The sequence below is a fragment of the Mastigoproctus giganteus genome, chromosome 7 (genome assembly GCF_048544385.1).
Source record: "Mastigoproctus giganteus isolate SK-2022 chromosome 7, ASM4854438v1, whole genome shotgun sequence".
Classification (NCBI taxonomy): Eukaryota; Metazoa; Arthropoda; class Arachnida; order Uropygi; family Thelyphonidae; genus Mastigoproctus; species Mastigoproctus giganteus.
Window position 1 is genome coordinate 190,077,668 of NC_143581.1, and position 12,307 is coordinate 190,089,974.

Genomic DNA, 12,307 nt, shown 5'->3' on the forward strand with positions numbered 1-12,307 from the left:
CAATATTTAAAAATAAGTCATATATATAGCAGTTTCAAAACAATAATTTAGGAGTAATGCTCACTAATATATGTATATGCAAACATTCTACATGTAAGTGAAAGGGAAAACTAAATTTTTCTTATATATATAGGAATTCCTCACTCACCAATTACAGAGGATACATTCCCAAATAATACCATGTTGGGCAATGCTGCAACCCCCACCAAGACTAAGGTACATTAGAAAATAGGGGGTTTAGGTGAAAAAATAAATAAATATGCCAATAAAATATATGAAATTAAAAAAAAGTGAACATTTTGATTTACGCAATATAAAAAAAAAATCTATCAAATACATTTATCTTCTATTCCAATATCATTACTCTCCTTGCTCTCTTCACACGTTCACTTGCAACACTTACTAAATGTTTAGAGGGTAAAATAAATGTTAGTCTGCAACAGAATTTGCAAATTTTTGAAAATCAATACTCCAAAACTTTAAAATCTGCCAAGGTGTCATGAAATAATATTCAGAAAGATATTATTTTTGTTACAGATATTACAGCATACTTTCAAATCTAAGTTTCTACCAACAGCTTACAAAAAATCTGATGGTAACTCAGAGTCCACGTCAAACATATGCTAACTGTATATTTTCAAATTATGGGGGAGAGAGTTTATACTGGATTGCAGGAAATTTTCTTTTAATCATCTCCAGTGAGCTGCTAATTATTGGAATAATTTCTCTCCATGGGTGGTTGGGGTGATAGCATGGGGAAATTCAAAGATTTGGGGGTGGGTGGTTTATTAATTTTGCTTTGGCTGGTGTAGCAAAAACCACAGCTTCATTGCATCACAAGGTAAATACGAATACTATTTAGCCACATAAGAAATACATTCATTAGGTCTCCCAACACTGAACATTAAGTGTCCTGTCATGTGTTCCAGTGTATGTCTACATAATGTAATAACCCTGTATGAGTGCACATTCACTTTAGTTAATCTCATTAGTAAAGCCTAGCATATCTCATTAGAAGTCTTATTTGAATATTTATTTTATTTGTTTTTTCTTTAAATATTTTTTTCCCAAATGGTAGAATAAAACAACATGATATATACAGGGTGTCTCAAAAATATTGGTACGTTTAGGGGAGGTAGGTAACATCTAAAGGAATGTGAATCGCATAGGAACCCATAACAAGAAATGTCACGGGAAAGTAGTAGCAGAGGCACAAGAAGCAGAAATGACACAAGACAGTAATTAGCGGCAAACATTTATTTGACATAATATTAACAATGGAGTACGAGATGGATACATTTCATGATGTTACAACAGATGATCGAAGGTTCCACCATGAGATGCAATGCATGCGTGACACCAATGCACCATGAATTGGTGGACACGGTCGAACACACCTGGAGTTTCTTTAACAGTAGCAGCAGCACAGACGAGTCTCGTCATGAGATCCATTTCCGTCTCCGCATGCAATTCACACACGATTGATTTGAGGGCCCCCACAGAAAGAAATCAAGGCTCGATAAATCAGGTGAGTGTGGGAGCCAGGCAACAGGTCCACCACGGCCACTCCATCAACACCCAAAACGCCTGTTCAAATGGTCACGAACACACCTTCCATAATGGGAAGGCGCCCCGTCATGTCGAAACCAAATGTTGCATCTCACATTTGCTGGAACGTCGTCAAATAACCCTTGTAGAACTTGTTCAAGAAAGATCTGATATTTAGCGGAGTTCGTGCGGGATGGTAACAGGTATGGGCCGACTAAGCAGTCACCGACCATACCTGCCCACACATTTGTTGCGAAGCGATGTTGTGCCGCATGGGGGCACACACCGTGTGGGTTATTGTGAGCCCACACGAGCATTGTGCTGATTGAATAAGCCTTCCCAAGTGAAATAAGCCTCATCCGTGAACAAAACATAGGCTGGAAAATTCAAGTCTTAAACACTTTCTTGGAGAAACCACTGCGCAAAAGCCACACGTGCAGGATGATCTTGGGGGAGCAGTAACTGAACCCTTTGGAGATGAAAGGGGTGTAAGGAATTGTCGTGCCAGACACGCTGTACACTGCAATGAGATACTCCTAAGGCAGAGGCAACGGCATGTGTGCTGGTAGTAGGATTATTCTGGATGGCATTCAACACACTTTCTTCCATGGTGGGAGTTCGTGTTGAACGTGGTCTGCCTGCACTACTCCTGTTACCTCCAAATGACCCATAATCGCACAAATTTTAATGCACACGTGCAAACAAATGGTGGTTCGGTACGTCTGTCTAGGAAGCGTTCTCCATAAATTCGTTGAGCAGCTTGTCCATTGCCCTCTGCTAATCCATACACTAGGTGTATGTCTGCCAGCTCACAATTCGTATATCGATACATGTTCTTCGTGCGGTAACTACTGCTTGAATGAGTAAACCAGAAATTTTCCCTCTCATGAATTGATGAACAGCGCCGTGTATTGACTTACGGTGACGTTTCCGGTTATGGGTTCCTATGCGATTCACATTCCTTTAGATGTTACCGACCTCCCCTAAACGTTTGTACCAATATTTTTGAGACACCCTGTATATATAGTATAATGCTGTCAAAAATGTCACTGATTCCTTTTGATTGTTGTGTACAAACACAACAATAAAAATGCATCAAGTCGGACTTTATATTTAATGGTTTATGTAAGAAATGCAGAGCTGAGAAATACTTTCCCACATTGCTAATTATCGGTCATAAATTTTATTTACAGATAACAAAAGACAATCCCATGACTTTCTAAACCTGCCTCAATTCTCAAAGAGCTGTTTCTGCTCATATGAGTATGGTCATTTTTTTTTTTTTTACCATGAGGTGAAATCTTGACCCTGCACGTCAAAATTCATGGTGTTGCTAACCAAACTCAGATGTCAGACTATTGAACTTTCACTGCATTTTTTGTTCTATAAAAACACATTTATCTGTAATTCTAACAAAATACACTGGTTGATATATTAACTTATAAATAAGAAATTTATTATAGTAATTCTGTCTCATATCATAATTAACCCTCTTGGAAGTCCTACCATAAATGTAAATTGTTGAATATGGTTATCACATATATATTTAGGCGATAAAATGATAATCTTACCATACAAGTCCATTGGGGTCAGCTTCATTTAATACAAGATCCTGCCAATATTTATGTGTCTCTTCTATTGTTTTTTCAGCAAATTCCTACATTCAAAAATACAGGAAATCCCTTTATATATTCACTCCATTAATATGTAAAATTTAAAAAAAAAAACCTATTAATAATCATATTTTAAGCATGATTATTAATAGGTTGTTGTCGTCTTATATTATCACCAAGGCAGCTCAAACCGTGACATAAAGTACATGCAGTATCAGACACTTGTGCAAAAAAAAAAATATAAATAAATAAAATATAATAATAATGCAGAAAATTGGCATATGTCAATATGAGATACCCCTCTGATGATGTAGGCCATTTACATATTTTGGCCTGAATTAAAATGGCACGATGAGAAATATTCCTTGGGTCTGGGTTAAGAGTTTAGTTCAAATTACCAAAAATCAAAATGCTGATATTTTGAAATACTGACAGTTGGAAAATGCCTACATAGTTGGAATGCTAATACAGTAAAATACTGTTATAACAAATAGTTTTAGCAAAATTTTCACTATATGTCTGAGAATCTTGTTCAACATGAACAAGAATTTGCTTGGCTGCACCACTCAGCCTCATGGAGCTTGAATATAAGACTCAATTCAGACTTCAACTGGATACTCACATACTTGGTCAGGGCACTTTAAAAGCCTTGCTTACTAAACTAACTTGCCAATATCCACTCTTCCTCTTCTTTTGCAACTAATAATAGCATGTATCAGACTGTACTCTTCATGGATGATAGCACCAAAATAAAATTCCACAACAAAATCTCAAAATATGTACACAAAATTCCCAAATGAAAATATCATGCCAAAACTACCTTTAAGTTTAGAATGGAGACACTGTAGCTCTGGTGGTATCATTCTACCATGTCTGCTACCTATCAGGCAGATGGCAGACAGAATTTAGCAGAAGTTTTATTATTATTCTTACCTTCCTGTAAGAGGGCAATACAATCACAGCTTCTCATGTATTACTGCTACTGCACAAATATTGTAATAATCTGGTTGTGTTCTATCAAAGCTTGATCTTCAACAATATGACATCACTATACAGGTGTGTAATTTTTTCGACACTTTATACTTGACTTGTGTTACACTGTAACAAATTTTAAAAAGAGGTTCTGTTTGCACCATTTTTTTTTTTTTTTTTGGTGTTTCTTTATGAATTTGGGTATGCTGCTTCCAAATGTACAGGGCTTTCCAATAGTAACGCTCGATTTTTGTAACGCAATAAAACAAGTTGTGAGAGTGATAGTGATCTATTTTTATTTTTATTATGAAGTATATGTGTTAACGTTATGTTTTAAAAATTATATCAGATAAATGTCCGCCGCGGCTTTGTCTGGTTTGGTTAATCCTGGATACCCAATTGGTGATGACGTTATCGCATAAAAGTGGCTCAATTTCAGCAATAACGTGCCTAATGTTGGTGTTGGCCTTTAAGGCGGCAACCGTCCGTGGTTTGTTAGCATAGACTTTGGATTTTAGAAAGCCCCAGAGAAAAAAATCCAGTGGCGTTAGGTCGCAGGATCTGGGCGGCCAATTAACGTCACCATTTCGCGATATAACGGAACCTTCAAATTTCTCATGCAATAGTGTTACTGTATCACGTGCCGTATGGCACGTAGCACCGTCTTGCTGAAACCAAATGTTTGTTAGATCGATTCCATCCACTGCAGGCCAAAAAAAATCTCTTATCATAGCCCTGTATCGCTCACCGTTGACCGTAAGTGCCACTTCTTCTTCGTTTTCGAAAAAATACGGACCGATTATTCCGCCGGACCAAAGTGTACACCATACCGTAACTTTTTCGGAATGTAGTGGGACCTCATGAATCTCCCGTGGGTTTTCGTCGCTCCAAATTCGGCAATTTTGCTTGTTAACAAAGCCACTTAACCAGAAATGAGCCTCGTCACTAAACATTATTTTTCACCCAAAATCAGGATCGACCTCCAACTGCTCTAGCGCCCAATCAGCGAATGCACGCCGCTGCGCATGATCGTTGGGCTTTAGTTGTTGGATTAATTGCACCTTATAAGGGTGAAGCCCTAAGTCCTTATGCAGGATTCGCCAAGTTGTCGTCGAAGACAGGCCAAGTTCTTGAGCCCGACGCGGAATGGACTGTTGTGGATTCTCACCCACACTTTCCCGGACTGCAGCAATATTTTCAACGGATCTTGCGTTTCGCTGACGTACAGTCACTTTCAGATTTGCCACAGACCCAGTTGCTTCGAATTTGTTTATTAAACGGCGAATTGTGGATTCTGAAGGACGTTCGTCGACACCATAAACTGCACGGAGTGCACGAAACGTTTGACGAATAGAACATTGGTTTTGATAATAATTTTTTACAATTTCGACTCGTTGCTCAGTCGTGTAATGCTCCATAATAAAATGCAGAGACTAACTGAATACGGCTACCAAAGATACCACCTGTGTGACTGTCGACTTCGTCATGCGCTGTTGCCAAACATTGAGCGTTACTATTGGAAAACCCTTTAGTAAATATATGAAAAGTAAAAATATGCAATAATACTCTGTCAAATTTATTAACAATGTTTAACTTATGTACAGAACAGAGTATTAATCTTTGCAACAAGATATAAAAAAAAAAAAAAAAACGCGCAAATTAAAGACTCCCTCTTTGGATTAATTAAAAAAAAACAAAAAAAAACATAAAGTACATTTAAATGTCCTTGCCTTTGGTGGTCAGTGTGATCATCCTGAACCAAGAACTAGATAGTCAATCAACATCGCTGCCTCATCTCACCTTCCTTGGTACTCCTCCATTAACTTTGTATCTTGGTGGAATCTCTACCTGTGCTCTTCATTAACACTATCCAGATTTAGTCTGAAGAAAATCAGGTGAGAATGCAAGTAATGGAGCCTGATTGACATGCCCTGCCCCATATTTCTGTAATTATCAATCAACTTGTCAATATTTCTTTGTAATTTTTACTCTTAATACCCAAAAAAGCCATTCACCACAATGCAAAACAATTGCCAGGTATTTTATACTTAGAATGTCATTTTGTTTTCCAGTTCTTGTGAGGCTTGTGTTAAACATAAGTTTCTACACTCCCAGCTTGATATGGAGTAGTGGAACCAAGGAACCAGCAACTTCTGGCAGCCATTCTTTTCACCTGTGGTGTTGATTTACTGCCGTTGTCCTAGAAGCAGAGAAAGCAAGAGAACTTAGTGAAACCACCTTATGAACCCAAAATGAATCCCAGCATCTTGAAATCCACAGAGACATCTCATTTATACTGATCACACATGATCTTGAGCACACGCTTCACACGTCCCCAGCCTTCTTTAATATTCGCCAAGTTCAAAATAGTAATTGATTAGTAAATATTTTCATTGGGAAGCAACACAGCTTTTAATCTTTTACTTGACCTGTCTATGGAAAGACCACTCTTCTGGATTGTTACTACTCCCAATTTATTCATGAAGGACAAAGCAAATTAAAACAATAGCACAGAGATTCTGCAACAGTATAAAGATGTGCATAGGTGATCACAAATCACTTATGCACATCCTTAGTACAAGTCTTTTTCTATATGTAAAAATCTTCCAGCTGGAGCCCAGCAGATTCCACTCTTTCAAACAAGATGTCAGGAGCTTAATAGAACCAAAGTTCCTCACTTTGTCATCTACTTCTTGTTGATTAGGGAAGTATGGTGCTTTACTTGAACAGACTTCTAAGATCTAATCCCAATTATCTTGTTCACCAGATTCATCATCCAATTCTGAAAAATTTTCTGTGGAAGGTGGACTATGAATTATCAGAACTTTGTTGTATGGCATTCTGCTGTACATTCACTAACACAATAGCAGATGGCATGTTTGGATACACTACAGCCTTTTGATCTTATGATATTTCAGACTTTGATATAAACATCATACAAAAGTAGCAGTCATCATGATAGTTTGTGGGTTCTTCCCATATCTGAGATATAGCAAAAGCACTTCAAACTAGAATGAACCGGCCCACAAATGTTTACTTACTACTACCACAGTAGAAACGAGGTGTCCACAACTTGATCACCCAATAGGCATTCCAAAATAGGTTTCATATGCACTGCAAAACTTGATGTCACCAGTAATGTTATGCTTCAGAGCTATATGATCTACAAACAGCAGAATGAGCTTAGAGATAACCTACATTTTCATTTTGTAGCCATAGCAAACTGGGAAAAAAAAAATAAATAAATAAAGGCTCTCATGTGTCGCAGTATTTATTGGTACATGCATATGTAATATATATAAATGGCACAAAATCAAAACCCTCAGTTACCATCGAAAACTAAAGAAAAAACCACTTAACACCATTGGATTCAACATACAAAATACAATATAAGAAACAGTTAAAAGGTAAACATGAATTCCCACAAATCCCTAAAGCAAACAGTTAAATATAACAAACTAGCTTTGTTACAGGTCATAAATGCAATAAATATGATTAGTTCTTGGCAGTCAAACATTATTTCGCTCTTTCTTTCCTACGTGGTCCAGCTCTATCAATCAAACAAATGACTACAGTCAAAATGTGATGTTCAAAAATTTTATTTTTTGGTTTACATGAGCTAATATATAAAACAGCATAACAAAGCAGTATAAAAGCTCTAATGCAATATTTCATCATGGAAGAAAATACAGCAGACTCTTGATTTACAGGGAGCGGTGGGACAGTTCAAGACTCCAAATTAAAAAAAAAAAAAAAAAAACAATCAGAAATCATAAAATTCAAGTAATAACTAGAATAAGTATAAACAGATGTTATGCAAGTCATAAATAAATGACAAGAAGCGGCATTATAAGTCGTCATTGGGAGATTAGTTTACCTATTATCTTGCAACCCCTGCTGTCTTCACACCCGCCACTCAAAAAAAAAAAAAAAAAAAAAAAAAAAGAGAGAGAGAGAAGAAATGTTTAGTTTGTTTTAGTGTGTCACATCAATTGTTGTGTTCCATTGCACTGCAAAAAGACAAATTTTTTTTGTTATTTATTGTCAGGGATGTCGGAATTTTTTTTATAGTAAATAATTTTTTTTTTTTAGAAATCACGAAAATGATGGGTGATCGCAAAAGAGTTGCGCTTTCAGTTAAACAAAAACTTGAAATTAATCAAAAGTTTAAAAACGGCGCAGCCGTTAAATCTTCAATGAACCATCATAATATTGGTGACCAAATCATATGCAGCATCGTAAAAAATAAAGGGAAGCTATTAGATTTAAAATGGACATAGTAAAAAAATAAAGGAAAGCATCATATTGGACACGCGAGTAGTGTGTGGCAAGTTTTTTTATCTATCGCCATATTTTTTTACATAGGTTGCTGAAATTTTTCGATACAGTAAGTCCCTGGCTTACGTGCAACTTCGGACTTACATAATTTTTTTCCACCTTTTTTTTTTTTTTTTTTTTAAGAATTGTAAAATTTAAAACAAACAAAAAAAAAAATAATAAGCAATCAATAATGATGATTACAGCATGCACAAACTGCACAAGTGAGATACAGAGTAACAAGGAGAAAAATAGGAAAGAAGAGAAGATTCTTAAAATTTATTTTTTTTTTTGAAGATTTCAGTGAAGGGGAACACATTTCACCATAATAACGTAAAAACCCACAGAATTCCAGTTATCGGTATTATCGCAAATGCAATAAGAGTTTACTACCCATTTATAATGGATTGCGCTAACAGAAAAGCCCAATAAAACAGAAAGTGCAAGTTGTTTTTATGGTAGTGACCTCCAGAAATGTGCTTCAGTAAAGCTTTAGTAAAATGCGAGCTCGCGTGGGGTGATAATACTGAGTTTTCACTTTAACCCTGTGAAGTTCTTTTCAGAAAATTTTATTTTGACTGTTATCATGGTGCTGACTAAGAGAATAAGTGACAGCAGTACTAGTAAATCTACCAAGAAAAGGAAGGCGATCGATTTGGATCAGAAAATTAAAACAATAAGGATGTATGAAAATGGTCAAACATTAACAAGTATCACACTGAATTCAGATTTCTCAATAATAATATAGTAACAATATGTTATTAGTCATTCCCAAGTTAAGTAATACTCGACTTATGTAAGAAGTCCTGGAACGTATCTCTTACATATGTTGGGGACTTCTGTATTTTTGGATTAACTGGGAAATCAATTATCCGGGATTTTTTTTTTTTTACCATCTATCCCTGAAAATCAAGAGTCTACTATATTCATAAAAGCTTCCATCCAGATAAAAGACAATGTCTTTTACTTTAGAGCCACTACTATGAATTCCCTGGTGCCTTGTGATACTTTATTTTTTTATGTTTCAATGGTTATTTAGAGTCAACATACAACAGAAGTGTCAGCTTTTCTGGAACCGTGCACAAGCTGGTCAACCACGCTCTAAGAACAAGCAGTTAATTTTGTTTTGAGATTAAAAAAAAAAAATAAATAAATAAACAAAAATACTTTCTTCTGGGAATACTCAAATTGAAGGGGGGGGGTGCAGTTGGTATATTTGTGGATTATCTTGTTTTTATTAGCATGTTTCTTAACACGCTGTCCACAAAAAGGGTTATCAACTAGAAAGTTGTTTAATTTCAATACCATCGGATAATCTGATATTTGAAAGCTGAACAAAGTGAAACAAATCCCATTCAATTTTCCTTATATGAGGTAAAATGTCTCTTAATAAAAAACTATAACAGTGCTTGGATGTAGTACCAAGATGTAGTACCTTGGATATAGTGATTAATAACTTGGGTGTAGTACCAAGCTATAACTATAATATAAAAAACTAAAATCACTAATTTGTGCAAGATGAAGAGTGCTACACTGAATTCCTGAAATTTTTGTTGAAATTTGTTACACTTAAGTTGTTAATCATATTTACAACTCTCGACCACAGAAATATGCTATAGAAAAATTAAATTACACATTACTATCGTTAGCATATTTATTTTTAATTATTTTACCCAGTTAAATTAAGTTACAATTGATCTTTTACTGACCTTCAAGCTAATATAGAGATCCTCAGGATATGATTTACGTCTATATCATTCCAATTGTGCACTGTTACAGGCAAATGAATTCTGTACTGATTTAATAATCTCTTCAGTTAAGAGTTAATTTTCAAAATGTTTCTGAAACTGTTTTGAATAAACTACTCTTCCTTCTAATTAAAATTTATTGGTAGCAGATAAGAATTGGGGTAAGGCACTTCTGGGGTTCCAAAGGGGTATGACTGCCATACGCTATGTCAATTTGTTCATTTGTTGGTACATGATAGAGACCATTTGTGCCTTTCAAAGTTAACAGCGGCTGGCGACCTGTGAAAAGAGGGCCAGCCACAGATGGAAGACCAAGGGTAATAAAAAGTTTGTTTAAATCAAAACTTTGTATACCAAGCAGAGTGGTGGACAGGAATTGGTAAACCTTGAAGAAAGTGAGCACACCATCCCCAATGATATCCCTACCTACCAAGTCTGATATCAGAGCTCCAGATGTCCATAATTACATGCACACTCTGAATGAGCACCAAACACTGAATATCATACTAAATTTCATTTGTTATATCATTCAGGGACTCTTGAATAATGAAATATGAATATAGAAAATCTTGAATAATGTTCTAGGAGCAATGACTTTTGCTACTTATTATTCATGTCTGGCAGATGAGTACGAGTTGGAGAATGTTCGGAGAAATATTACCTACCTGCTTCATCTCAACAAGGTAATATAGTGAAAGAAACATCCTGATGTCACTTGGATTGAGAATGCTGGCTATAGTGTCACGTCATAGTGTGGCATTTTTAATGAATCCACAATACCTACAATCTGCAGGTATTGTGGATTTATTAAAAATTCTGGAACATTTCATGTTCCAGAATGATAATGTTCCATCTTATGGTGTCAAGCTTATATATCTCTGGTTTGAGATCACAACAGGACTAACCATTCCACATTCCTGATCTGAAATGCACAGAGAAACTTCGAGATTATAGTGATGGCAACTGCACTCAAAGAGGAACAGAACCAAATTTCAGCTGACTACTAGCATAAATATCAAAGTTTTCCATGAAGGATCAATGCTGTCATTCAGGCCAAATGTGGCCTGAATGACCAAATGTTCACATTATTAATTTAATGAAATTCATTTTCTTTGATAATAATAGCATGAACACTTGCTTTTAAACATTTTAAAGGCAAGCATACATATATAACATGTAAAGGAATGTGATATTCATAAAAACATTATTTCTATATTACATTGCTTACTAATTAACTTAATGGTAACTTAGGAAAATGTTTAAATATGAATTCAATACTATTTACATATATATACTCTATATAGTAAAAATTATTTACTTTATTTTTGGCTTCTCCATTGAAGGCAAATTTATTTTCTGGATTTCCCCCAGGCATTTTATAGATGCGGAACCACTCGTTGGTTGCCTACAATTATATAAATAAAGAGATAGCAAGAGATAAAACACTATATTGCATATAACTGAAATTTAAAAACAATGCTTTTCAAGAAAGTGTTTTTCTATCAATACCTACGTTAATACTTTATTTATCCATATAATGAAGTAAAGTCTAAGTTTATTAAATTACACCTAACTATGATAGCAACAAGATTTAAAAAGAAAGCATATTAAACTGAAACAATACTTTTATAGTCAGGCAGATTTAATTGGATATCATATAATTTCCCCCAAAAATAATATATACTGGGGAAGGGGTGAATTATTTTTCCCCAAAATTTACTATTATAAAAAATACTGTTCTATAATAGCTCCAAACATTACTTCCCATAAAATGATTTCAGAATACAATGATTATAAATCAGCTTATATTCCTTAGAACAACTAATTTCTAATGAATATTCAGTTAAAGTGAAATGAATTTTTGTTGCTGAAATTGTCATTTCTCTTACTGAACTTATGCTGGGTTCCATAATATTACCTGAAAAAATTTCAAGCAAGTCATTTACATAGAAATAAATAAAATGATAATGAATTGATGGTGGTGTGTTGGGACTTAAGATAGTGGAATTTAAAAGCATTTATCACAAGTCTTTTTTTTTTTTGTTGTTGTTATTCTATTTGGCTTATTCTTGTATTATTAATAACATTTGTGTGTATGTGTGTGAGTAT

General features: G+C 35.0%; 1 protein-coding gene across 2 annotated transcripts in view; it reads right to left on the reverse strand.

Annotated features, from left to right (window-relative positions):
• Window positions 1-12,307, reverse strand: part of Nurf-38 (Inorganic pyrophosphatase Nurf-38) — a 126,368-nt gene that overhangs the window by 6,472 nt on the left and 107,589 nt on the right. For both annotated transcript variants that reach the window (XM_090377315.1, XM_090377316.1), the window contains 2 exons: window positions 11,517-11,603; window positions 3,120-3,205 (listed from right to left, as the gene is read on the reverse strand). In XM_090377315.1, the coding sequence (XP_090233441.1) occupies window positions 3,120-3,205; window positions 11,517-11,603 (173 nt within the window). The remainder of the gene's footprint in view (window positions 1-3,119; window positions 3,206-11,516; window positions 11,604-12,307) is intronic.